General features: G+C 41.4%; 1 protein-coding gene across 1 annotated transcript; it reads right to left on the bottom strand.

The window, feature by feature from the left end:
• Nucleotides 1-216: 216 nt before the first annotated feature.
• Nucleotides 217-25,021, bottom strand: UGCG (UDP-glucose ceramide glucosyltransferase). The gene is made up of 9 exons (XM_038170717.2): nucleotides 24,791-25,021; nucleotides 11,852-11,993; nucleotides 8,642-8,744; nucleotides 7,615-7,716; nucleotides 7,133-7,245; nucleotides 5,171-5,349; nucleotides 4,688-4,774; nucleotides 4,037-4,226; nucleotides 217-2,656 (listed from the first exon to the last, which is right to left on the bottom strand). The coding sequence occupies exons 1-9, from the start codon at nucleotides 24,886-24,888 to the stop codon at nucleotides 2,486-2,488; spliced, it is 1,185 nt and encodes a 394-aa protein (XP_038026645.1). The 5' UTR covers nucleotides 24,889-25,021; the 3' UTR covers nucleotides 217-2,485.
• Nucleotides 25,022-26,300: the final 1,279 nt, after the last annotated feature.

The raw sequence follows: 26,300 nt of genomic DNA, 5'->3' as shown, positions 1-26,300 counted from the left end.
GGTAATTTCAGCAAAATGTAAAATCCAAAACAGATGGCATAGGTGTTAAAAAAAAAAAAAAAAAAAAAAAAAAAAGAAAAGAAACACCACAGCACTCTCATTTATTGCGGTGAAGATGAATTAGAAAAGAAACCCATTAAAACTGTCATAAACGCTTTAAATCAAAGCTGCCTTGTTACAATGCCATTGAACAAAATGCAAAAAAAAAAAAAAATGTATTCCAAACATTGTATTCAAAATTTATTTTTAAATAAAAGAAAAACAAGACAATGATTTTAAATAAACATGGTACATTCTACATATCTGTATATCAACACAACTTTACATTAGCCATTTTTAACTTTTAAAAGATCTGTTGCAGCATCTTCTACAGCATCTGACAGTGTTGGTTTCCATTCCATAATCAACCAGACAATACTCAAATTAAACTATTTGCTTAAGCTTCAGTTTTTTTGACCAAAGATGGCTCTACTAATACAAAAGCACCCGTTAAACAGTTATCCCCACTTACATTTTTAAAATGAAGCCTGTTCAGCCTTTTTTGGTTTTCTGTTCCATTGCCTGCATAGAAATCAGCATAATGCTACGTTGCAAGCTATGCTTCACTTCAACAGCGCAATGAACTGCATCGAACTTCATGAAACAAAGATACAAACAAAGATACAAACATTATCAGCAAAATTCAACTATGTAGAAACTCTTAAAAACAATGTTTTCGTGGGTCACAACTAGACTAGCTTTCAGTGTGCAACTTTCCTCAGGAAAAGTTTCTTCCTGATTCACATGAAAAGAATGAAGCATGCATCAAAAGCCTTTGTTCATACAGAAATGCCCATTAAAAGAAGTTCCATTGTATCATAAGGCAAAAGAAATATTAAGGTGGATAAAGCATTTTGGCCCAGAGTATGTTTAACACATACATATACATTATGCTAGTGTGTAGCATATGACAATTAAGGGATTGGCTCAGTAAGGTAAAAGTATCCATTTTTATAAATACACATCATTATTGCTAATATGCTACACGTTATAATCCAACTTTTAAAGCTGCTTTGTTGGCTTCAGCCTTATAATTAACAGCTCACATTCATGGTGGCAATATTCAATCCCATCTGAAGTAAAGTAGCATAAATACAATTATGAAAACAAAAGGCTTATGCAACATCCCTCTCTAGCTTTGCTGTGTTTTTTTGTTTTGCTTTTAATTTAAAAGGTTCAAAGAAAACAAGTCCAGTTCACCACAAATTAGGAAGTCTCACAATGAGGTTGGAAACCAAGCTATAGGGAAGGGGTCAGGAAACACGGCATGCATTATAATCTAGTCTTTTTAGTCATACCACTGGAATACAAAAGTCCAATTTAAAGGCTAGACTAACAGTAGTAGGCAAAAAGCCAAGAGTAGACTTAGTTTGATATTTAAATTAAGATTACAACTTTAATCAGTAACAGCAAACTCACTCAGCCCTTTAATATATTCACAATATCTACTGCAATTGAATACTTAATTATGATACTAGTGTAGGTATGTATGTTCACTTTAAAAAGTTATTAAATACCTGCATCATGAAATTACATTCTTAAGACATTGTGTGTGTAAGAAAATAGCTCATGTGAAATGTTTCTGAAATGTATTTCTGCTCCTTTCCACCCCCTAGTGACCCCCCCGCCCCCCTAAAAGCATCCACTCACACAAAACACCCCTTATAAAAGGATGGAAATAGTGAAGGGGACTAACTAGGCTAGTTACAGCACAGTGCTTAACAAGGTTCAAGACCGAACCAGATCAGAGTTGGCCAAAATGTGCTCACAATACATGACTGTCTAATAATTCCTTTCAATGCATTCTATCAAACTCAGTCCACTTTTGGTTCATTGCAATGACAAGTATTTCATATATACATATAAACACGAGACTCCAGCTTTACTTTAGCTTGTTTTTGCAAAGCGTTTTTACCTTTCCATTTGTTTTGTTCTGCAGCAACTACAAGAGGTAGGCATAAAGCATTTGAGAGCTTCTTTCCCGAGGTCCTATTACTGGTTCAATTTAGTGGGATATGACAGAGATCAGACATACTTTTTCTGTGATTTTACTGGGTGTAGCCTTGTGCAATCCAGCTGGACAATAGCTATGTGACCCCTGGCTTTGCTAGGCCAGCACACCATGGAGTAAGAAGCTGTTCATATCCAGGAGGATATATGTATAATTTTTAATTAGTTTACTGCAGAGCATTCACATAGCAAGTAGATGTCAGGACCAATTCTCACCATTTCTATTTGTACATAGGAGCAAGGTACCATTTGGCCAAAACTACAGATGTATTTTCACAGATGCAAGTGCCATGCAAAAATAAATTAAGGAACAGATACCAAAACATACAAGTAATAAAACTACTGAAGGTAGATTTTCTTAAAAGTACTTATATAAACAATTTATAATACTTTTGATCCCCTTTCTCTTTTGACATTCACAGTTACAAAGCTGTGGCTATACATCAAGGATTTCTTCTGCAGTGCCTCCGCAACGTAATCTGTAGCGTCCTGTCCTCCAGCTAATAGTGGGGTCCCACAAAGCAGATAGGAAGATATAAATTGTCATGGATTCTCTGATGAACCAAGCTACTGCATAATCAAGTTTTGAAAAGCACAAAGCACCACCCTGGGAACATAAGAACAAGTATTTTAACATGCTATTCCAAAGGAATTTTGGAGTAATCTGTAACACAAGTGTTTTAACAAGTCTATACTAAAGCTTACTGAACAGATTTACATTATCAATAAACTTCTTTGAATCCAAGAAAGTTTTCCTATTCAAAATATTACCCATATTAAACATCCAAACCTTGACAGAATGATCCACAAGGTTCAAAGAATGACTTCTACGTCAAGCAAAAGGCAAGGAAAAGTGTAAATATTTTTTCCTTTTGACACTCTGTAAAATTGCATTCAAGCAGGCACTAGGTTCTTGCCACAGACCGTAGAACAGCAGCATCTAGATGGGAGAAGTACACTGCTCTTTCCCAGGAGAGTGAAATTCAAAAAAATCCAAGCTTTTAGCCTTGGAAAAAAGTGGGATTAAAAAGAGCTTAGAGCCTCTGCCTTTTCTGTTCCTTTGAGGATTTCCAGCCACATGCAGAGCTAGAAACTGAGGAGGCTTCAGAAAGGGGAAGAAGAGGCACAAAGCTCTTCCCCTATTCCATGTACATATCACTCATGGTGAGATGAGGACTCAGAAAGGTGACTGTGAAACCTGCCTGTTGGTGTTCTACACAATCAACAGCAGAACCAATTTATCTTTCTAGTAACTGTTAAGGCTACAAAAAGAATATTTTTCATAACAAGAGCTATTTGATAAATTTGTATACACAAGCAATCGTGGATCAGATTTAGACGGAATATGGTCACAGAAAAACTAGTGTAAGGAATTGCAGCATTAAAACAGCAAATGCTGTACTGACTTGTGACATCCTTCTGTATTCAAAGTTTTGCTGAGGTTTCACTTCTTCCAGCGATGGAAAAGAATTATTTTTAGAAGACTACATCTGTACAATAAATCCATTATTCAATATCAAAATAGAGTAAGGCTAAGTAATTGTATACTTAAAATGTACATATAAGCCTCAAGTCATACAAGACAAAAGAACAACTAAGAAAGGAAGAAAACTAAAATCCCACAAAGCTGCTGTTCTTGGACTCAAAAAAAAAAAAAAAAGCTTAAAAATTCTGGACATGCTGAGGTAGAGCAGACTAGAAACAAATGCAGAAGAGGTAAAGTCAACAGAGGAACCAACTTTCAGAGCCTATGTAGAGGTAGGTGCACTTAGAAAACAAGATTACGAAGAAGCACACTTACACCCTCCTTTCATGCTTCTATAACTGAAGCTGGAAGGTGGGTAGGGGTAGCAGTATTTGACCTGGTATTTCCTTGACAATGTCAAGAGAAGTATTTTGTCCCTACAACCACATTAATCTTTTTGCTGAAGTAGTTGGCACTAAACACTTTCATAACCTTTGGAAAAAAAAAAAAAAGGCTACATACCTGAACACCTCTTAGTTGAATGTAGTCAAATATAAACCATGCCAAGCAGTGACACATGAAAAATACCATTATATCCCATCTGAACACATGATGAGCTGCCCAGCCAATAACTAGACTGGCAACAAAGCACTCTGAGATTGGCTCACAGATTATTGTGGCAGGCAACATGTTAATTCGCAGTTTGGCCCACCTAGGAAAAACAAATAAATAAGTTCCAACTATAGACAATTCTTTATGTCTCTTCTACAGACTCATCAGGTGAAGAGCCAACAGGGTCATTCTCAATGCTAGTTTAATCTCATCTAAATGCACACCTCCAAATTAAGCATGGCAAAAAATCTCCCTTTCAAACATACTGTGCATAGTATTTAAAAGGTATAAAGTTGTGGGGTTTTTTGTTGTTAAGGTTGTTAGTTTTTTGTTTGTTTGTTTGTTTTTTAAGATGTTAATATCCTAGTCCTACTTCTGTGGAAAGCTAGCACCCCTCTTCCAGCACCAACAAGAAAAGTGCTTCAAGACATGCACTGGAACTTCATCATTCTGCGTATTACATTAAATGATGAGAGCAAAACTTCTATCAAAATAATTTAAGTTTTCCCCATCAGAAGCAAGTAAGAGGTGAGAGGGAGAAGTAAAAAATTGAGATTTTACCTGATCATTCTGGACTGAAACTGAGAAATAGAATATGAACCAGAGTTTTGCATTGCAACTTGCGTGGCCATTGCAAATTTCCAGCCCCTGAAATATAAATGTGTATTAAAAAAGAGCAAATAAGAAATGCAATGACCCATTCTAGAACAAACATCTAAGAATTTTATTAGAGTTGGAAAGTTTCTTTGGTATATATGCCACATTTTTATGTATAAACAAAAAAATTGAGCAGATTTTATCAAGTCTCTTGCTTGGAAGGTAGAAAATACCACTTGAATAATATTTACTCCAAGTTCTCTGAAACTTTTTTCCTAAAGGAATAGACTGCACTGTGACTTAGTTATTTCTCCAAGAATACATTGACAGGACAAAGCACATGTAAAATCTGTTTGCTGTATACATGTGAAACTGACCCAACCGCCTATACGTAAAATAAGAACTAAAACTGTACTTAAAGCAATAAGCAATGTCCAGTCATCTTACCGGTCAGCTATAGCTTTGGCCATAAAATAATCTTCCGCAATGTATTGTGCAAAAGCTATCAGTCCTCCAGCTTGATCCAAGACATCCTTCCTCATCAAGCACGACATTCCTGTCACACACTTAAAGCCAGTTAAATTGGCTGAAATATATGACCTTGGATGTGAAGTTCCAAAATAAACCTGCAAAAAAGACAAATAAGACTTTTAAAGATCTACCTGTATTTATGCAAGTACTACCCACAGCTTTCTCCTGTAAGTGTTTGGAAAAAAAAATAATCTAGACATGGCCAATTATGATGATATATTTGGAAAGATCTTTACCACCCACATAAGAAATCTAACGCATCACCAAAACTGATAAATCTAATAGTGATATGTGCTGTTTTTATAAATTTAAGCTGTTCATTAAATCCATGTATTGAACTATCATATTTAATTTGGTATTTAATTTCTAATTAATAGAGGTTGTTCTCAGGAAGTACATACTAAAATCATACTACCAATCATTAATAGATTTGGTTATAGAAAAAAAGATATGCTGCTTCCTTGTAACCATCAAGTAAATTTCTGCATACATTCTCAAAGAAGCTTACTATATGGTGGTATAGAACCAGTGGAATTTTCTTCTTGCTTGTACATTAAATAAACAAATAGGCAAAATAAAAAATTCAGATTGTAAGCAAGTTTTGGTTTTGTAAGATCTAATATAGAACCAGCAATTTTCTACAGAAAGACAGTTGGTACTGAGCATTAGCACCTCTCATTACTTCTTCCCATTGATGGTCTTACTAATACACAAACTCATTCAAGAGCCATGCTGATCTTACAGCATACTGGATATGGGAAAAAAAAGCTCTTCCAGGAATACAGTAGCAAGAGATGAAATACTGTACTAAGGAGATTAACAGCAATACTAAGAGTTTTGTGCTACTGCTTCTTGCTCCCTTAAAAAAAATAAAATTCAGACTTTCTGCTGCAGAAAACTCACACGAGCTGCTCTCTCTCCGCTGAATTTCCCTGCACTTTTGTCTCTCATATTTTGCCTTTGACTAACATCAGACTCAGGGCCAAAACGCCTCATTCATGCCAGCTTAGAATAAAAGATAATTGATTAAACTACTTGCCTTGAGACAAAAGGAATAAACAAGAAAACTCAACCTCTTCATTCTACAAAAGAGAACTTACTGAGAATAGAGAGAGGGAAGAATAGGACAGATAAACATAAGTGATATAAAGATGATAGACAGAAATCAGCTGTTTACTTTCTCTTCCAAATGAAGCATTAGGAGACATGAAATACACTACAGAAGAACAAAGTTCAGAGTGAACAAGGTGGTGGCGGCTGTAACTGTGGAACTTCCTGCTACATACAGCTGTAGATGTTGAAAGTCTAAATGGACTGTCTAAATAGAATGGAAATGGAATGGAAACGTTCTTCTAAGAAAACCATTCCTACTAGTATATTGAGTAAACAAACAAGACTACTTTCTGTTCAGGATCTCTCCCAGCTTTCTGGTATCTTCAGCTGAGCGACTACTATCTGAAAACAGCATATATGCCTTGCTTAGGTTCTGTTCTCAAAGGTGCTGCTTGTAAGCTGAGTTGTAAATAAGACACTGTATGAAAAGGACTATTCTGGCATACAGCCATTTTTGTATTCCTATTCAAAAGGAAACATGGAATGAATAGCCTTTTCTGAATAAGTAGTGAAGAAGTTTCCAGTTTTAATTAACTTTAAAATAAAATCCTGCACTCTTTCCTGGAATTGCAAACTTAAATATTCAATCAATGTTTAGTGGACTGTGGTTGAATTTTCAAACATTTAAGCATTATCCTAGATAGTCTGAAGTGTAACTGCAGCTAAAATAAATGAAACATCCCTTCACTTAAAAGCTGCAGAAGGCACTATACAACTTTTAATCAGCCAGCAGTGTATTAGGGAAATAAAAAGTATTGCACTGACCTGTTCCAGGGTAGCAGCAAATCCCTGTCTGTCTGCAACATAGGGAAGCCCATGGACCAGGCCTACCTTCTCAGTCATTTGATTGGCCATATCCGTCAATGTGTCTGGTGTGACTAAGTGACAAATGAGAGAACAATTCATTGAACAGTTCTGTCATTAGCAAGAGGCTACTCTATAGAAAATGCAGTGACTCATTTTATTACGAAGAGCAGGTACACTTCAGTGTGCAGTACTTTCAGGCAACAGTGTCAGTAAAACAGTAATTATGATTAGCATTATTATGATCAACAGCAATTAGAATGAAATCAGTTAGATTTTTTTTTAATGGTATTTATACCTTTTAGATATGAAGCATCTTTATTCTGTGAAAATATCTTTCCAGAATTTCTATTTCTATTCTCATTTAAAACAATCCCCCACAACCGCTTACTTGCAGCGAGTAAGAGCAATAAAATTGTCATCACATTTCAACACCCACCTACCTCGGATTCCACTATCACAGATCCATATCAGATCATATTTGGCAACTTCATAGCCAGGCATTAAGTTGTTAATTTTGGGGTTGATGCCAACCTTCTTGCCACCTAAAGAAAAGTGTACACAAAATGCATGCTTTTTTACAATCTAGGCTCAATATTCCAAATACTTAGATGTGTTAACTGAAACAGAATAACCTTTCAATTCTTTAAGTCCAACTTAATAGGAAGATTAAAATTTTAAGTGTTCCTTCACTTCCATATTTTAGCTCTTACCACAGTTATGCAGAGGGTTAAAAAGGAAAAGGATTCAAGTGCTTCCTCATAATGCCAGGGTAATAAGGTTAATGACATTGAAAGGACAGTAGAACTAAAAAGCTTGTTACTACATTCTGTAGGGTCAATGCTGATTGCTACTACTGATCATGATCATTACGCTCTAGGGCAATTTTATAAAAAAAAAAAAAAAAAAAAAAAAAAAAACACAGAACAGAAGCAAAAAAAGTGAGACAGTTTGCTCCTAACAGATACGATTCAGTTTATTTCATGTCAGACAATCATTATAGCTTTCTAGTTAAAACTAGTATTTAGTTCTAATATGCCTTATTCCTTTCCTCTAATGTAATCAGAAAGAGAAGAAATAGACTCTCAGTCTCCAAGTTGATGAACAAGGATTATTGTAACACCTCAAGCTCAAATACACCCACAACATGAAGTAACTTCCTGCATGTTTAGTTCAGCACAGAGATGGGATTTAAACTGATGAATTCCAGAGTTAGTAGAAAAAAGCTGGGGGGTGAGGAGGGGCTTGCACAAATGCTTCTTCCTACAGTTTGGTTTTGTTTGTTTTTAAAACAAGGTCTCAAATTATGAATACAAAATTAATTCTATACTTCTCTCAAACAGATGACTAAGCTACAGAACCAACGCTGTCAGAACAAGACAACTATTTATTGCAGAATACTGTACAAGGAGTTGAAGGCCTAAAAAGATTTTTCAAGCTAGAGTCCCACCCCAGAGCTGCATTGCTTACCTATGAACAGCCTAGCATCAACATTTGGGTATTTGCCAAGGAGCTTTTTGCAAACATCAATAGCTGGATCATCATGATCTTGTACACAGAGTAGTACTTCATACTAGTAAAAAAAAAAAAAAAAAGAAAAACAGAAGTGTACACAAATGCACAGATGTTTTTCTGTTTTGTTTTTACACACACACAATATCAGTATAGCTGAGGGAATAAGGCTTAATGGTACACCAAACTGAAAAAATAAAGAGCACTGCGATAGAATTGGAAAAAAAAAACTAATAGGGTTGTTCTACAGCTAAATAAGACTTTATAAATGTGCAACCACATACTTGTGAGAAGAACCTAAACCTGCTTCTTTATAAACTGTTGTCATTAAGAACATTCATTTTCCTGTTATTGGAAACGTTTTTACTGGGCACAAAACAAGATATTCTGGTACACACAAAAGGCAACATTTTTGCTCACATACGAATCTTAAAACCATGTTTACACTCTATGAAATTACAGTACACAAAATAATTAAAGAAATGATGATACAAGCCATGAAAGCGTTAGCTTTCACAGTAGACCAAGCAATCTGTATCTTGACTTTCAGTCAACATGCATTAATTTCCAAACTGCAGTATGTGAGAACTGTGATTGAATTTTATCTTTATCAACAGAGCCTGTAATGCTCTGAATGCTTGCATGGCAAAACAAGGAAGACACTTAAAAATGGAATTCAGACAGTCAGGTTTCCTTTTATACCCCTAACAGAACTCCCTAAGATATTAACACAAGCTTTATTGTACATCAAACTGCATCTTCCTTTTCTTTACTTTGTAGTAGATGTAGATGCACAGAAGATAATCCTTTGAGACCAGTAAGTGTGTACCTAAGCACATAAAAAAGCTAAGCTCAGGGACATGCATCTTGCCATTGTAATGTGTATACATTTTCCTCATCAAGAGAAAAACAGTTAGAAAAACTATCAAAAGGTAAACTGTAGCAGTTTCAGCAATCTACATGCTTATTACATGAACTACAGACACTAGAGTGAAAAAATGGCATTTTAAGAATCACTCAACATAATGTTTTGAAACAACTTTACAAGCTTGGAAGGAAACATTTGTTTCTGCATTTGCAAGAGATTCCCTGAATGCTCCTTACTTGACATAACCTTCCCTTCTCCCTGGTCAAATTGCTGAAGTATTACAAGAAGATAATAGAGTTCCATACAAAGAACATTCAGAAAATTTAGATCTCTGATCAAGATACCTAGTGGCCATTTTTACAGACCAAAAATTAAAAATTCAGCTTAAGAACAGTATTGTTGTTGAATCTTATTTACAATTGCTATGCCAAATGAGAAGTTCCAACTAATGATCAAGACAGCTACTTCAATCTCCCTCACACTGCTTTAACACCTACCTGAACTTTATTTTACATAATCAAAAATAAACCTGAATCTCAAGAGCTGAGTTCACTGACAACCATTTCTGATGTTTTCAATCAGTAAGAAGTAATGTTTTTACAGTATTGAATAAAATAAATGGAATAAATACATTCAAGAAAAAAAAAAGATAGAGGCAAAAATACAGCAATCAAAAGTTAGGTTGTGGAAATTTAAAATCATTAACCACTAAATGGTAACTTGGTCTAGCGCTACACACTACCCGATAGGCACATTTATGTCTCAGAGTGCTAGCCTAAACCCTGCTAACCTAAAGAGTCAGTAATACTTGCTTCACATTATTTTTTACCAGCATAAGAAGTTGAATTTAAAAGGCAAAAGACCTGCCTCATTAAGCAGGCAGGTCCTTCCACTATTATAGAATGGTCCTGACATCTTGAACATCAGGAAAATTACCAACTGAAGAAATTAGTGCTTTACTGCTGATTCAATTAAATATGCAAAAGAACAATTATTTTTGCTGGTAACTTGTAAAATTAATCTTCCATCCACAGTTGCATTGACATTTCTATATTCACAGTCTGAAAGAAATTCAACGAGAAAGAACAAAAAGCTTTGACATGCCAACATTTGTACAGAGAAAAATTCTTTTACACAGTAAATAGTCTTTGTGTACAGTAACAGACTAAAGAGCTACAAAGTATATGACTAAAGCAGAAGAAATACAAAGATGCTTATCTACATAAACATTAGAATCAGGTTCATTTGGATATAACAGGAATGGGGAGATTTCTGCCAAAATTTCAATATGCATAGAAGGTTAAAAAAAAAAAAACGTATTTGTAGTCAAGTGTTGAGATGCTCATTAAAGTCATAGAATGTCTTAAGGTCGTGTTGCAAGCTTTTTGCATTGTTTGCAATATTAGCATATAAAGAATGCCTCAAGTGTGCTTTAATTTATTTTGGCTACACTTAACCTTTATTTCACTTTTCAGTGAGTCAAAGGATTCAAACCTGCCTGCCTCAAGCTTTTCAAAGGCCATGGATGTCATTACAAAAGAACAATCCAATTTTTAGTAAGTTCCAAGTGTTTTGTTGTTGTTTTCTTTTCTGTTTGTTTGTTGTTTTTTTTTAAAACCCTACCAGACAGTTTTGAACTCACTCCTAAATAGCACACACAACAAAAACCTGCTGTACAGCTTACACATACCCTTGGCCTTCTACAGCTGAAGGAACATTACCAGAAATGGTTTTGAGAAAAACTGAGAAAAAAGTCTTTATATCTCCTGGGTTCAAAATCTTGGCCTGGAATAGCGTAGGAATAGCGTGTTTTCCACACACGGTAGCATAAACCAGGTACCCAAGGATGCAGTGAGCATTTCTACTTTATGCTGTACAGTCCTTAAAGCAAGGACAGACTCTGGCACTTATCACTTGTATTACTTATCACTAATAATTACAAAGTCAAACAGTGTTCAAGAGCAAATGGGAGCTTTTATTAACTATTTATTTTCCTGCAGTGGCTAAGTGGCTTGGAGACTCTGCACCTCAACAGTTTTTTATAGGATAATCTCATCATTGAGCAATTCTTTGTTATTAATGTCTAGAGTATGTTTTATTCCCAAGTCTTAGTCATGTTTCTTCATAAGCAGCTTTTTTAAGAGCAATATTTATTGTCTGGAACACATAAAACATGTAATTACGCATTAGCTGTGGAAGGAAGAACAACTCACTATACAATCAAGTTGAATAGCTCTAGCACAAACACTTGATATCAGTTTAGAAGGCATAAGAGGAAAGACTGTAAATAATATACATACTTTGGGATAATCCAGTTCAAAGAAGGTTTCTAAATTGTTGATCAGATTAGGATCCACACCTTTCAACGGCTTGAGAAGTGAAACACCAGGAAGCTTGCTATACGGCTGTTTATCTGTAGCTTTCTTATTTAGGTGAAGACGCCTGTAAGAGAAATAACACACCACCATAAAAGAATGAAGATATGCTAGAGAACTCTATTCAAAATACTGTAAACACTAAGGAACTCGGAAATTAAAAACTGCTACAAAACTTGGTTTGTTCAGCATTTTTAGACCTGGTGACAGTTAACATGTCAGAGGCAATGCCCAAAGAACTTCAGCGCTCAATAGGTTAAATTCAACCTCGTTCAACTTTCTATATATTTCAGATAAACTTCCAAACAGTACACATTTTGAACAGTAAAAGTATCACTTTCTGCAGTCTAATCGGGAGATGAGATTTTCCTGCCTTCCTACAAAGTATTTAGAATTATTGGTATTACAATGGGATAACCAGAAGAACAACTTACTGTAAACAATAGAAAAAAAAAAAAAAAAGAGTCATGTTATTTTTCCTATACTAAATTATGCAAAACTTAAATCAAGCTAAAAGTACAGGGGAAAACTGATCGGCAGAATCAACAGTTAAACATCTCCGAGAAAAGTACAACTATCAACTATAGTGTAAATATCCTAAAAATTAGATACCAGACCTGGTCAGAATCACAGATAAAGTGAGAAAAAATCTAGACTATCACTAATATTTCAGCAATAAATATACAAAGTAAAATTTAAAATGCGCCACAACTCACTAACATGAATGTTTAATTCTATGCTCCTGTGTGAATTAATGCAAAATTAAATTCTCAGTGGGCCAGAACACAATAAAATTTTAATGAAGTAAATATGTAATCTAAGTAACTGCAGAAAAAAAGTAGTTGCTGAAACGTAACATTTGCAAATTACTACAATATCCATCTTTGCAAAATGAATTCTCATCTACTGTGTGCTTCAGTAGTATGAAAACATGCGCAGTACTCAGACTGAAATAATATTTTATATTAAAATTTTGTACAATTCACAAGATGCTGCCTAAAAAAGAGAATAAGGCGGTTGTCCGCTGTGTGGAATTCATCCTAGTTAAATGGCAAAACACGAGGTCATGTTCCTACAGCTTGTTCCTGAAGAATGTGCCTGATGAAGGGAAGCTATTGATCTACTAAGAGATTCCAGTAGTTCTTTACAGTTTTCCCTGAAACGGGACAGCAACATCCTCACGTGTTACTTCCTCTGCTTCCCCAGAATGCTCCTTTGAACGAGTTTTGCAGCTGGACACCAGAAGCTCAGCACAGAGAGTACCAGCAATGGTTGGTCCAAAAGACAGAAAGACAGAGATGACTGCCCTCACGCTGTCACCAAGCCTGAGCCCGGGCACTGCAGAGGTGAACCAAAATTGTCTTGCAGAACAATTAACAGAGAAGGGACAGTCAGAGCGAAACAAGGAAAGTAATAGTTTTAACAGTTCAGAAAGCTACCACAATGATTTCCTTGCCAATGTTCACATAAACATAATGCCCTTGTTTCCTGTTAAGTATGAAGGGAGAGCAAATAATGTAACTTTGAAAAGGAGGAATAAGAGGCATGTAAGGCAAAAAATTAAAAAAAATCCATTTTAGCAATGCATACATAAGGATTTTGCCTTGGTATGCAAAGCTTAAGAACAGGGTAACAGGGTGGGAAGAGAAGAGTGAATGGAGAGAGGAGAGGAGAAGAAAAAAGGGAAGGTTTGTGACAGAGAACACGCAGCAAGTGACAGGACTGCAGAGCCTCGCCAGGCATTATAGCACAAGCCCTGCTGACGTGCAGCACTACGGAGGTGACTGAATTACATAAAGGAGAGCCTACACACGCTGCGAGTGAGGAAAGCCCTAGAAAACCTGCAAATGGGGCACGTGGCATGACCAGGATCCACCCAGCTACACAGCACCACAGACTGGGAATTTTAACAGAGCATAGTTCAGTGGGATAGCCTGCTACCCTACAGGCAAGCCATCAGATGACCTGCTACTTGTCACGCCGCACTGAAGCAGCATCATTTTACACCGATACGGACGACTTGTGCACTGACATAACCTGAAGAAGAGTGGAAATGCTACAGCTGAACACCTATCATCACCAGAGAAACTGACCAGCCATCACGGGAAATAAATTAAAATACTCAGGGCTAGCAGCTCAAGGCCAGGCTGGATGGGGCTTTGGGCAGACTCAGGGCTAGCAGCTCAAGGCCAGGCTGGATGGGGCTTTGGGCAGCCTGGTCTGGAGGGAGGGGTCCCTGCCCGTGGCACTGGGTGGTCCTTAAGGTCCCTTCCAACCCAAAGCAGCCTCGGAGGCTGTGGCTGCACAGGTAGTTGAAATAGCCCAGGAGATCTTTGCTTTGGGAAGAGGCTGCTTTCCCTGCTTGTCATTCTGAACCCACACAAACACACACACCCTCTGGTCAGCTCCCATCTTAGTCAGCGGAATCATTTCACACGGGGATTTGTGGAGAGCAGCATCTGTGATGGAATACCAGATCTGGGCTCGGAGCATGAGAAACAAGAGGGAGATGGTTTCTTCTTCTGGAAGCAGAAAAGTAAAAAGCAGGAGTTCACCAGATTCAAGGGACATCCTACTGAGCACTTGGAGGTCTACGACACTATTCTTTTTTAGGGTCCTTCCTCAACTTCAGAAGGATTTGAAAACTGCAAAACAGATCTGTAAGCAGAACACATCACCTGTTACTCCATTCATCATGTCAGCATTTTCTCAATGCAGTTTAGCAAGCACATACTCTGGAAGGATGGCCAGGATGATCAAGCAGCTTCACTAACAGCGAAGAGAAGGTTCCCCTGGCGTTCCTCCTCTCCCTTGCCTGTTTGGTGTCAATACACTTGCAGTGGGATGAGGGTCAGTCCCCTGAAAACCCCTCCACAGCTGGCTGTCACAGAAGTTGTCCTTCGCAGCATCCTCTCCCTTCCAGCTTGCTCCCTGTCCTCACCAGAAGGGCTAACCAGTATCAGCTGCTGGTAGAAAACACTGCTGCCACTTACAAGACATGCCACTCTCCCTGGCATGGCTGCATGGAAGAGGCTTTCCACACACACTCACAGAAAAACGCAGAATTAAAGTCTCAAGGAGGGGTAGAATGAGGCATAACCTGGGCTGTGGTGATTACACTTTTTCAGGAGGGAAATGCTTTCAGAACACAAACATCAATTTGCTCTTCCAGTTCTGGGAATCAGGAGCTCAATTAGCGGGTGGTAAAGACAAGTACAACCATACAATGCAGAACAATAAAAATCTTATCTCGTGCAATTTAACATTTTTAACTTCAAGCCTTCATACAGAGCTGAAACTCCCTGCGACGTGCTTTCTGAACAGCTTAACATGTTATCACAGAAGTCACATTCAGCACAGGCAAAGGTGGTGCAGCCTTTTCAAAGGTGGGGTTTTAGATTTTGATTTATTTTTTAACTCCGTGTTTGAAAAAAGCTGAGGCAGGAAAAAAGAACAAAAAACTTATCTTTTGGAAATAAGTAAGAGCAAACAGTTTAGACCTCAACTGAAAACCTCTAGCAAACACCCCCCTTTTTTTAATCTAGAAATTCCTTCCCTACTCCCCTCTCTTATCCCCACACCCACAAGATAAAAGGGAAACAATCGGGCTCCCATACAATAGGCTGCAGTTAAACATAAAGGGAACCCTTTTACCATCCAAATCCTAGGTCCTGCACAGTTTGCGTGTGCTTAACAAAAGCTCTGCGTTGCCTGCGCCGCAGCCATTACTGGATCACGGCAAGCACTGAAACAAACCTGGTCCTGCTCGAAGCCTACCTGCAGGCTGCCATCAAAACAGCAGCTCACGCCTGGCTTCTGCTTCCCCACACCCTATAAAGGGCCACGGGATAGATTGGATCAGCTGGCTGATCAAACCGAGAGCTATCCCACGGAAAGAGCTCGCTACTGCTCTGAGTCACCACGTTGCCACACGCTCGCTACAGACAGATTAGAGCGGCAGAAACGTTTAGGAAGGTGTAGGGGTGGGAGGGGATTTAGATTATCCATTTGGGCAGCAAATGAAGAGCCAGCGAGGCACAGAAGTAGAAGTGCTTTTTGATACAGACTCCTTGCAACGAGTGTCAGGCAGCTTCAGAGGACTGCACTCTGTGTTTTATTTATGAGGGCACCTCCAGCGGATGGCCACAGCTCTGCGCCAGGTAAACCACTCGCAGCAGTGAGGGCTTAGCACAGAAGCAAGTCCCCCCAAAAAAGCATGAAATGTTTAAATAAAGCTTTGTAAGATTTGCACTGTGAGATAATGCAGTTCAAATCTGAATCAAAAAAGTTTTCTGACTTATTTTGCAATTCTGTAGGGAGAAAATAGCACATCATTATTAATTTCATAAGGGACAAGTTTAAATGACAACATCGTTTTCTCAACTTTAAATAACGTGCTTCCTACAGACCCATTGCTGCTCTTTACTGCTCCCACCATGCCACTCATCAACATTTTCCATTTTCTTCCCCCTGAAAGCTTCCAAAACAGTTAACTGCAAGTAAGAGAATTGTAGTAATGACTGGCCAGAGATGGAATGAACAAATCAGACATAGTGTCAATACTTTTCTCCTTATTTTAGTGGCTGACAGTCCCCTTTTTAAAAAAAAAAAAAAAAAATAACTCATTTACATGTTTACAATGTTTCCAGAGTACAAAATAGCAGCAGAAACCTCACCCAAACACCAATGTACTCAAGACTGAACACACAGTCCCAGTCCCTCCTTGTATCAACTGAGATAATAAGAAAGCTACACACCTTGTCTGGCCTACAGGGCTGTCAGTGCTCTCTGCAACTGTCTTAAGGGACCTTCAAGACTTCCCAATAAAGAAAGCAATTATGAAAACCTTCCAAAGAAAACATTAGACTAATTTCTATACTCAACACAATATTAAAGGCTTCAGAGAAGTAATCCCCCCACTCCCTCAGCAGATGGGAACCAGAAAAACCACCTTTGCAAATTTCATCTGTCTTAGGTACCAAAAAGCCACAAAAATATACACACAACACTTTGGTCACAGGCCCTAAAAGAAAAAAAAAATCCTTCCTTCCTATGTGATCTACGTAAAACAATCTGCCTGGAAATGCTGTTGTGAAACCTGTGCGTTTCACCTCCCCGTTACAGATGTTTGAAAGGGAACACGGAGCCTCTCCATTTTGAAACACCTCGCTGGTATTTCAAAAGGCTGGTGGGTACAGCCCTCGCCGCAGCATCTCCACCACCGGCTGTACCACCTCCTTCTCTGGAGCCAGGCAGGCGAGAGGCCAGCAGAAGACTCCTGCAGCCTGAAAACCCTGCCTGCTTCCTCCGCTCCCCCAGCCCAACACATGTCTGCGAGGATGATCACGGGAAGAAGAATTTCTCACTTCACCATGCGTGCTCTCACGATGGAGACAAGTCTGAAAGCTTTCTGCTTTAACTCTTACTCCAGCAGAGTCTGCAAGGAAAACATGTTTAGGATTAAAAAAATACTATTTTGGCAGAAAGCGTTTAAGACACCTCCTCAAAAATAGCTCTGCATGTTGACCGAAGTCTAATTTTCAGCATCTTGATTTTGCTTCCAGCAAGGTATGCATACAGCCAGAGAAATACTTCTTCAAAATGAAGGGCAGCACGCTATCATTATCAAACCATAGCAACAATCACCTGAGAATTTGTTATTACACAGACAGAATGAAACAACATCCCAGAACAAGCACTTACAAATAGGACACTTGCAAAGACGAAAATTGATGTTTCTTCACCTAAGCAGCTTCCTTCTCCATGGACTACACTGCTGACAGAAGCCTTACCAAGGGGTTAAAAACAACAACTAACAAAACAGACAGACTTTGGTTTTCAAAGAGGTATTTCTGAAGAGGGTTCTGAAGAGGGGGAAAATCAATGGTCTAAAATAGACCAAAGCGACTACCAGCAACAGAGATGTGTTGTTAGTTATCCAGCTGTTTTAATTAATTAAAAAAAAAAAAAAAAAGGTTAGTCCATAGGAGCACCTGTGAGGTCAAACTGCTTCAAGAAATACAGTTTCAAAGCAAAAAAAAAGTTCCAAGCAGCTCTGCCAAGACAGTCTTTTACTTGGTACTATGCTTCACTGCGGCTTTCTGCATTTGCCTACGCTTGTAAACATGTTTTACCTTACTTGCCCAGAAGACAACATAAGACTTGTTTTATGCATGCTACAACCTCAGTAATTTGACTCAAGGTATGAATTAGCCCAAGCCAAGAACAAGAAGGTATAATCTAGCCTCGATCTTTATCAACTATAAGTAACGTATTTAAGAAAATGCAAACTATTCACCTTGCAATAAGCAAAAATTAAAGGCTTTTTTGATCTATTGCGAAATATTTGAAGTACATTAATTATTTTTCTACACCATAGTCTCCAGTAAAATACAAGACCCATGTAAGGGGCATCAAACTTGCAGAACTTCTTTCAGTTATAAGAAAAAAATTACAATCCTGATGAATTTGACTACTTTTAACACTACTTTTTTTTTTTTTTCTGACTTCAGGAGTACTCTAGCAAACCAGAAAAACTAGTTACATACTTTGCATGCCACACAGGAGTTCTGATGAATTCCACAAATTCACTCTTAAAGTCACTTGTCATGGCCATCTACCACCTTCTGCCTACACAACTTAACCAAGTTGCACGCACCTTTACGGCAACCTTTGCTTTACAGACAGCCTCAGCTTCTTTCCCCTTTTCTGACATCTTGATTAAGGTTATGGTAGCCAGCACGCAAGATATCTTCTTCCTCATCCCACTGCTCAGATTCTTCCTCTGCAGCCGGCAGGCAGAGCTGGATGCTGCTTTGCCTCCAAGACCCCCGCTTACACTGGTAGCACAATCCATTTCGCTCCCTTTTAACCTGGTTTTATGCCTTGTATACCCCAAATATTGCAGCCTTCCATCTTTCCCTTCCACACAAGCCATTCACCAGGCAGACATGGTTGGCCCCACAAGCACACTTGCCACATTTATTGCACCACCACCACCCCTCTTTCTCAACACACTGAGGATATCACCCGCAGGTTTGCCACACCTGCTCTCCTTTAAGCCTACCCCAGACAGTCTTTAATTTTGGCTTTGGATTCCACCAAACCATCCACTTTAAGAGCCTCCGATATTACACTGCCCCCGCACAGTTTATTACCTGTACCTTATCCTCCTGACACATAACATTAAAAAAAATCAGCTAATTGCCTACAGCATTATGGCTTTTCTCCAACATTGTTACCACTCTCAGATTCCTGGTTCTCTGCTGTTTTGCTTTCCTTCCTTCTAGTCCAGAAACACTCATTTCCTTCCTTCTAGTCCAGAGACACTCACTTAATCACAAGCTTAGTGTATATAACTCACAAATTAACGCTTGCCTTCTCCAGGTCTGTCTTTCCCTACAGATCACCTAAAATTAAGCCTGGTGACTACAAGAGTCAGGTAAATTTAAAGTTGTCTAAGAATAGCAACATGTACAGCTTACGTCCTCCACATCGCCTCCATCCCCATCAATCCCTAGCTAGTAGGGACCAGCATCACAGGAAGGTAACAGCGTCACCCAAGACCAAACAGAAGTTTCAGAGAAGTGCCCAACTTCTCATAATTCTCTAGTGTCCCTCTCTGTGGTCAAATATGCAAGCTCTGTTTTTACTTCCTTTTAACCCTCTGCATTTTTGCAGAAAGATTAGTAATGGAGATCATGAGCTCACTCCACTCTCTGTTCCACACAGATGAGACCACAGGTGACAATCTGCTGTTAAAGCTACAAAACGTTTCAGATCAGGTTTGTTTGTCATCAGCTGCATAGCTGGAAAAAACTATTCACCTGCATGGAAAATTTCAGCCTAAATGGTTCGAGTTCAATACAGATTCATCTGAGCAGCAAAGAAAAACAAGTCCAAGAACAGACAGAGCATTCTGCATGTGCTAGGAACCTTCCAGCCGCTTCCTGGAGGAGCTCCAGCACACATCTCTCAGGTTTCTGTTTGATCACCAACAAGAGGGAAGGGTACTGCTCATCTCACAAACAGGTACTTGCATTATCTCTGGGGAAGTTCATCCAAATCTTAGCTCGCTTACGCCTGGCGGTACGTGATAGCACGCGCTTCTTCCCCTCATAGCTTCTGTCTGAGGGCTGCCTCTGAAGCAGTGCCACAAACCAAAAAAAAACCACAGCCCTGTCACGGCAAAGGGAATTACTACTGCTCATCCATCTCCTTTGGTCAATCTGCTGCCAGGCACTGACAGTGACGGTGGAAAACCAAGACAGCCTGAAGGAAGGAGCCGCCGTGCCAACAAGCAGAAAGGTCAGAAGGACACGAGCAAGGATGTCAGAGCAGAGCAGGGTAGGGCTGGACACAAATCATCGACTGAGCAGCAAGGGAAGGACAAATAGAAATACAGGGGGACAAGACAATAAGATATGGACAACAGAATCGTTGTGTTAAGAAGGAAAGGTCACAGTTGCTCTACAGTAACATGTTATTAACCCAAAGATCAACATGACTTCATAAGGAGCAAAAATCAAACACCAGCTATGCTGGGGGAGAAGGGAGCTGGTGTTTGTTTAGAAGAAAACTTGGTTTTTCTGTATCTTTGTAAACCGAACTTCATCCTTAGATGCATATGACTCACACGAGGGGTATTAGATATGTTTTTAGTCAGATTTAGGAGTTTTACCACACTTACATTTCTGAAAGTCTTGGGTTTCACTCAGACAAGGCATAGTACACCTAATTATACCTGAACAGTGCATGAATACAAAATTTGTGTTTTTTTTAAATCACTGACTACTCTTTAACATATAGACATTTTAATTATAATTAGAAGGTAAAACCAGCAAGTAGTTATCAATGAAATGATATGGTACTATCCTTCCCACTGAACCCGGCGAACAGGCACAATGAACAACTTGTGTACGAACTGATCCCTTGGAAAAAATAAATAAGTAATAAAATAATTTAAATGAGGTGCTTGTAATTGGAATTGCTGCTGACAGCAGGTACAAGAACAACGGAGACTCAGGGCTGGAACAGGACTCCATGAGTCCCATTTCGAGGGCCAGGAAAACAGAGCATGAAGCTGCAAGCAGGTTGAGGTTTTGTGAGCTCGCACTGGCAGAGCTCAGTGCAGCTCTCCAGGGACAAAACATCTCCAAAGATGTCCCATCCTCTCTTTGGCCCCCAAAACACGTTAGCAACACATCTCTGCGCGGCATACAAGTTTGAATAATCAAGTCAAGTTATTCAGGGAACTGTAAAACATGAGCTTTCTTTCATTTCTAGACTAAAGGCGGAAGACATGGTAGGGAAACAGATCGGGTTATGCTTAAGTCAGGCTTTTTCTTGCTTCTACAGACTTTGTTTGCCAGTCTTATTTTAGAAGCGACACAAAGTTCAGAAAACCATCATTATTAAACTAGAACCATCTATTTTAAAACGCTGTCAAAGTAGCAAACCCGCTGCCACAGAATTTGCCAGTCAGTCATTCAGAAATACAGGATGTGTTAGTGTGCCATAAACCCCAAGAAAGCAGCTTCAGTTGTTTTATTTTTTTCCCCCCTGATTTAAGACAATTTCTGTTCCACTGTTTGCACATCGTCAGAATGATAGTAAGGCATCATTAATTCAACGTTGATATTTTAGCAGCCTTGACATAAATTACGATTTACTCCTCGGCCTCCTGAATAACACTTCAGCCGGTATCGTAAGATCCTTTTCTCTTATTGCACTCCTTTCATTCCAGATACAGCTATGGGTTTGATTTTAGTTCTGAAAGTCTGCTTTAGCTGTCCACACAGCTTCAGAAGGTTTCAGAGTTGGTACACCCAGTGACCTCCAGCAATGAACTCCTGCTGGATCGGTGTCTCAGCCCCGACCCAAGCAGCTATACGCACGCAAGGGTCTTGCCCAAGGACCCAAGCTGGGCATGAAGGATAGAGTCTGAAACAGGTCAGTCATCACTGCCTTATTACACAGAGCAAATGCATGCAAACTGCCCTTTACCTAATTACTAGCAATAAAAAGCTGCCATTTGGCCTGTGTTCATTTCATTTACTCCACTGAGTCAGCGCTACACGGCGAGCACCCAGCGTGTACTGGTTTCATAATCACATACTTGAGACAATTTACAGAGATCACCTTTTGGCTTAGCAGTGGGGCCGCCTGAATTTCACTGCTCCAGCCCACATGCTTATTTCGAAGGCACATGAAATCCACCAAACCTGCTGCACTTTTTATAAATCAAGCCCATTCGCAGCGAGGAAAGGTGGCAGGGGAAAAAGCCGTCAAGAACCAAGCTGACAATCGTGCACGACTCGTATCCCACGCAGTAAGTGCCTTGATGGGAGAACAGACAGTGGGCATTCTTCCTCCAGCCAAAACCTTGCATGCCACCCTAGATATCCAAAACCTACATCTTCTTTGAAGCAACTGCAATGCAAACCAGCACAACTGAGATGCTGTTATGACCTTAACCTTGGCAACTGCTGGAAGCAACTAAAAACAGGGAAAGATTACATTCTTAACAGATGTATAATCCCATTTATCTAATTAATTCACACATCTTCTTAGGGCATTTCCTTTTAAATCAAGCATCTAAAATGCTGAAGGGGAACCACAGGCTGAGGATTGCCTTGGCCACAAAAGCTTTGCTGAGTAGCTTTGGCATTATCATTCCAGCGGCAGAGATCAGCCCTTCCAGCCCACCAGCCAAGCACCGCTGGGCGCAGCACAGGCTGAGAACAAGCAGTCCCTACCCCTATCGCTTTAACAAGTGTTCAACCAACAGCATCATCCACGCAAAGAGAAAATGGGAAGAGTAATTACTTTTATCTTCCTCCCTTGCTTTCTGTAGCGGGTACAGTTTAATTAGTTTTCCGTGCGTGGTAAACATAATTCTGCTCTGATGCTACACCCTCTCCCTGTCATCCAGAGGAGTTCCCACGTGTAAGCAAAGACCCTGCACACCTCAGAGCTCTCAGTCGCCCACTGCTCCAGCTCTTTAATTTCCCCTCCAATGAGGGGCAGCTGAGTGGTGACACTGGGTGCAGCGGTCCCCTTTCCATACGGCCAGGGCCCTCCACCACAGCTCGCCAGCTGGTCACTTCAGCTACCAGCTGCTCCACTCTGCCCGAGGGACAACCTCCTGCACCGAACAGCCCTGTTGCTGGCCTTCCTCCAGCAGAGAGGTGCCCAGATCTGCGGGGCCAGTCCCTGCGGAGCCCTGCTGGAAGCACGCCTTTCTCCAGGGGTGTCACAGCCCCGGGGCAAGCGCTCGCCCAGCTGGCGAGTTCCCAGCCTGTTACTGCCTTGTGTACCAAGCAGGGGTGGCACACGCAGGCAACAGGAGCCCCACAAATTCCCAGTGACAAAACCCACAGCTCTGTCCAGGTTTCACAGCCACGGCGCTTACTCCAGGGCCAAGCCATGTCAGGTCTGGCCGCTGCCCTTGTTCTCCACCAGCTACTGGAGGAGGCAAAGCAACCTCAGCTTGGGGAATTCTTCTCACTTTGAGTTACTGCCAGTTAGGGGAAAATTAATCGTTGTTTTGGACGGTGAGGAAAGAAAGCAGAGCACCAAACTTCCAGAGAAGCACCTTTTGTTTCCCTTACCCAAACCCAGCTTCAGGCAAAGACCTTTCCTCCCCACCTGAGCTCCTTGTGCTTCCCTGCACCTTACGCTCAGCCCCTCCTGACCCAGGCGAGACAGGCGGCCGTGGTCAGTGCACAGCCACCTTCTGCCCCACCTCGCTGCTTGCTCATTTTCCTTCCTCCTTAACTGTTCCCTGCTCCAGCAGGTGCAGCTGCTCTGCCGTGACTCACACACAGGTTGCACTCCCTCTGGCAGCATCCCTGCCCCACTATGGGTTGTGCAGGGGCTGCAGTCCCTTGGGTGTCCCCTGCTCGCCCTGCTCTGGTGTCACCCACCAACAGCTGGGTCCTGTGGCGAGGGCTGCCAACAACATCCCCCTCCTGCACGGCCCCCTGGCTCCCCTCTCGCCACAAACCTGCTATTCACCCTCTCGCATGGCTTCTCCCGTGTCTCGGTGTGGGTCTGCGGCCCCTCACAGCTGCCTCTCTTCCTTCATTATTTATGGGCAGCGGCAGCACCGCCGCACGCTCCCACACTGAAGTTTTGGCAGGCGAGGGGCTGTTTTCACCTGGCTCAGCGCTGTCCAGAAGCCGCCGTGCCTGTGGCCGCTCAGCTCGCTGCTTGTGCTCCCACACAGGGCACCCCTGCAGCTCACCAGCACCAAAACACCGCCGATCCTAGCGCAAATTTCGATATTCTCCGATGCCTGCGGTGATGCAACAGCGGCCTTTCGTTTCAGGCAGCGGCACAAAGCGGGTGCTTTGTGTGGGGGGCGAGGAGCCCCCCCAGCCCCTTCCCCTCGGGGGGCAGCGCCCTGAATCGAGCTGAAGCCAGGGCTGGGCTCAGCCCGCTTTCTTACACAGACCCCGGGAACCCCGCGACCCAACACCGGCCTGGAGGTGGGGTGGGGTGGGGTGGGGGGGGGGGGGACACCCTGCGCACACCGCCATCATTCACCAAACCACCAAGGATAAATTAAAAATAAAATAAAATGAATTTAAAAACAGGAGGAGGGGGCCTCCCCGCGCCGTACCCCCCCCCCCTCAGCAGCACTCCAGGCGGCGGCGCAAGGTCGCCGGGCCTGAACACCGACCCTTTATCTATTTATTTATTTAAAATATGATCATTTTTATCATTTTTCAGCCCGGACGAAGGGGTGCGGGGAGCTGCGGGGTCGAACTGCGGGCCCGTCCCCGTCCCTCCCTACCCCCCCCCCCCACACACACACCCCATACCCCCCCATACCCCAATACCTCTCGCCCCTCAGCTTACGTGTAGATGATGGACATGAAGTGCATGAGCCACAGCACGACGAACAGGACGAGCCCGAAGATGGCGAGTCCCTCCAGGGCCAGCGCCAGCACCGCCATCCCCGCTCCGCCGCGGCTGCGCCTCTGCTCCCCGTCCCCACCGCGCACTGAGGAGGAGCCGCTGCCGCCAGCCCAGCCCAGCCCAGCCCCGACCCCTTCCCTTCTCTTCTCTTCCTTTCCCCGGCCCCTTTCCCGTTCCCCCTCCTCCTGCCGCCGCCTTTCTGTCAGGCGCAGGCCCGGCCCGCCGGGCAGGGGCGGGCGGTTATGGCCGGTACCGCCCCGCTACCGCCCGGCCATGGCGGCGGGGCCCGCAGTGCTGGGGCGGGCTGGGGCGTGAGGCGCGGCCGCCCCCCGGGCTGCCTCTGTGGGGCTGGTGTCGGTGAAGCGCTCCTCAGTTCCCTGCTAAGAACTCGGTCGTAGCTGTTTCAAGAGTCTGGTGGCCAAAATGTCCACGAACTGCACCAAAATCTGGCTTCGGGGTAACGCGGCTCAGTGTCGGGTCCTGGTGTATGGGCTGAAAGCAGTGCCCTCAAGTTGCACCAGGGTAGATTCAGCTTGGAAATTTGGAGACATTTCTTCGCACAAAGAGCAGTCAGGCACTGGAACGGGTTGCCCAGGGTGGTGGTGGAGTCCCCACCCTTGAGGAAATTCAAGGAAATGCTGGACGTGTTGCTCGGGGACGTGGTTTAGTGGGCGACACTGGTAACAGGGTGATCTCGGAGATCTCCTCCACCCTTAACCATTCTATGTTCACAAAGCTCACATGCTGCCGCAGAAAATGACCAGCTAAATTGAAACTGAAAGCACTGCTTAAAACTGAAACGGGAGTGAAAAGCTACTGACAAATCTCTGGTAGGAACAGGCGAGGGACTGGTGTGCCGCAGAGCCAATGCTGCGCGAGCCAACATACCTTCACGCTGTCTGGCTTCAGTCTTTTTCTCAGCAAAACTGCTATTTAATGAACTTTCCACGTAAAACACAGGGCCCCAGTCTTCAGATTCACTTATCACAGATCGTACCTCATTGCTAACTGCAGGTGGTAATCTATCAGTTTTTCATTTTTCCCTGTTAGAAGCTAAGGATCGTGCTCATATGGGCTTAGGATGGCATCATTCTTAATGAGCTTTATGTACATTTTTAAGCCGTGAGTTGAACAGTAGTGCTCAGTTTTGATAGTGTCACAAGACCAGCCAGAGAGTTCTGAGTCAGTACGTCCGAATCATGAAAAGTATGAGCTGATATATGTAATAAACCCTTACTTGGCTGGACTTAATCTCTCTTCTGAGGCAGAAACAACCTATGCAAAATAGTATCTTGCATTAAAATATTACAGTACAGTGAATTAGGAAGATTGAGGGCCAGTCTTCAATAGTAAGTTGAGCAAATAATCACAATTTATTAAACTTTTTTTTTTTTTTCTGGCTCTGAAATATCGAGCTGAATCACTAAAGCTTAATCTTTGTCCCAGAAGG

This window comes from Anas platyrhynchos, chromosome Z (genome assembly GCF_047663525.1).
Source record: "Anas platyrhynchos isolate ZD024472 breed Pekin duck chromosome Z, IASCAAS_PekinDuck_T2T, whole genome shotgun sequence".
NCBI classification, from domain to species: domain Eukaryota; kingdom Metazoa; phylum Chordata; class Aves; order Anseriformes; family Anatidae; genus Anas; species Anas platyrhynchos.
The sequence above is the reverse complement of the archived record's forward strand: the minus strand, read 5'-3'. Positions and strand labels throughout refer to the sequence as shown.

Bases quoted from the DNA above. Each gene is read 5' to 3' on its own strand.
- UGCG (XM_038170717.2), bottom strand. From the start codon at position 24,888: ATGGCGGTGCTGGCGCTGGCCCTGGAGGGACTCGCCATCTTCGGGCTC. The intron at 5,350-7,132 runs GTCAGTGCAATA...TCTTTTTTGCAG, and splicing joins TTGCTGCTACCCTGGAACAG to GTTTATTTTGGAACTTCACA. The intron at 2,657-4,036 runs GTATGTAGCCTT...TTATGTTCCCAG, and splicing joins TTCAACTAAGAGGTGTTCAG to GGTGGTGCTTTGTGCTTTTC.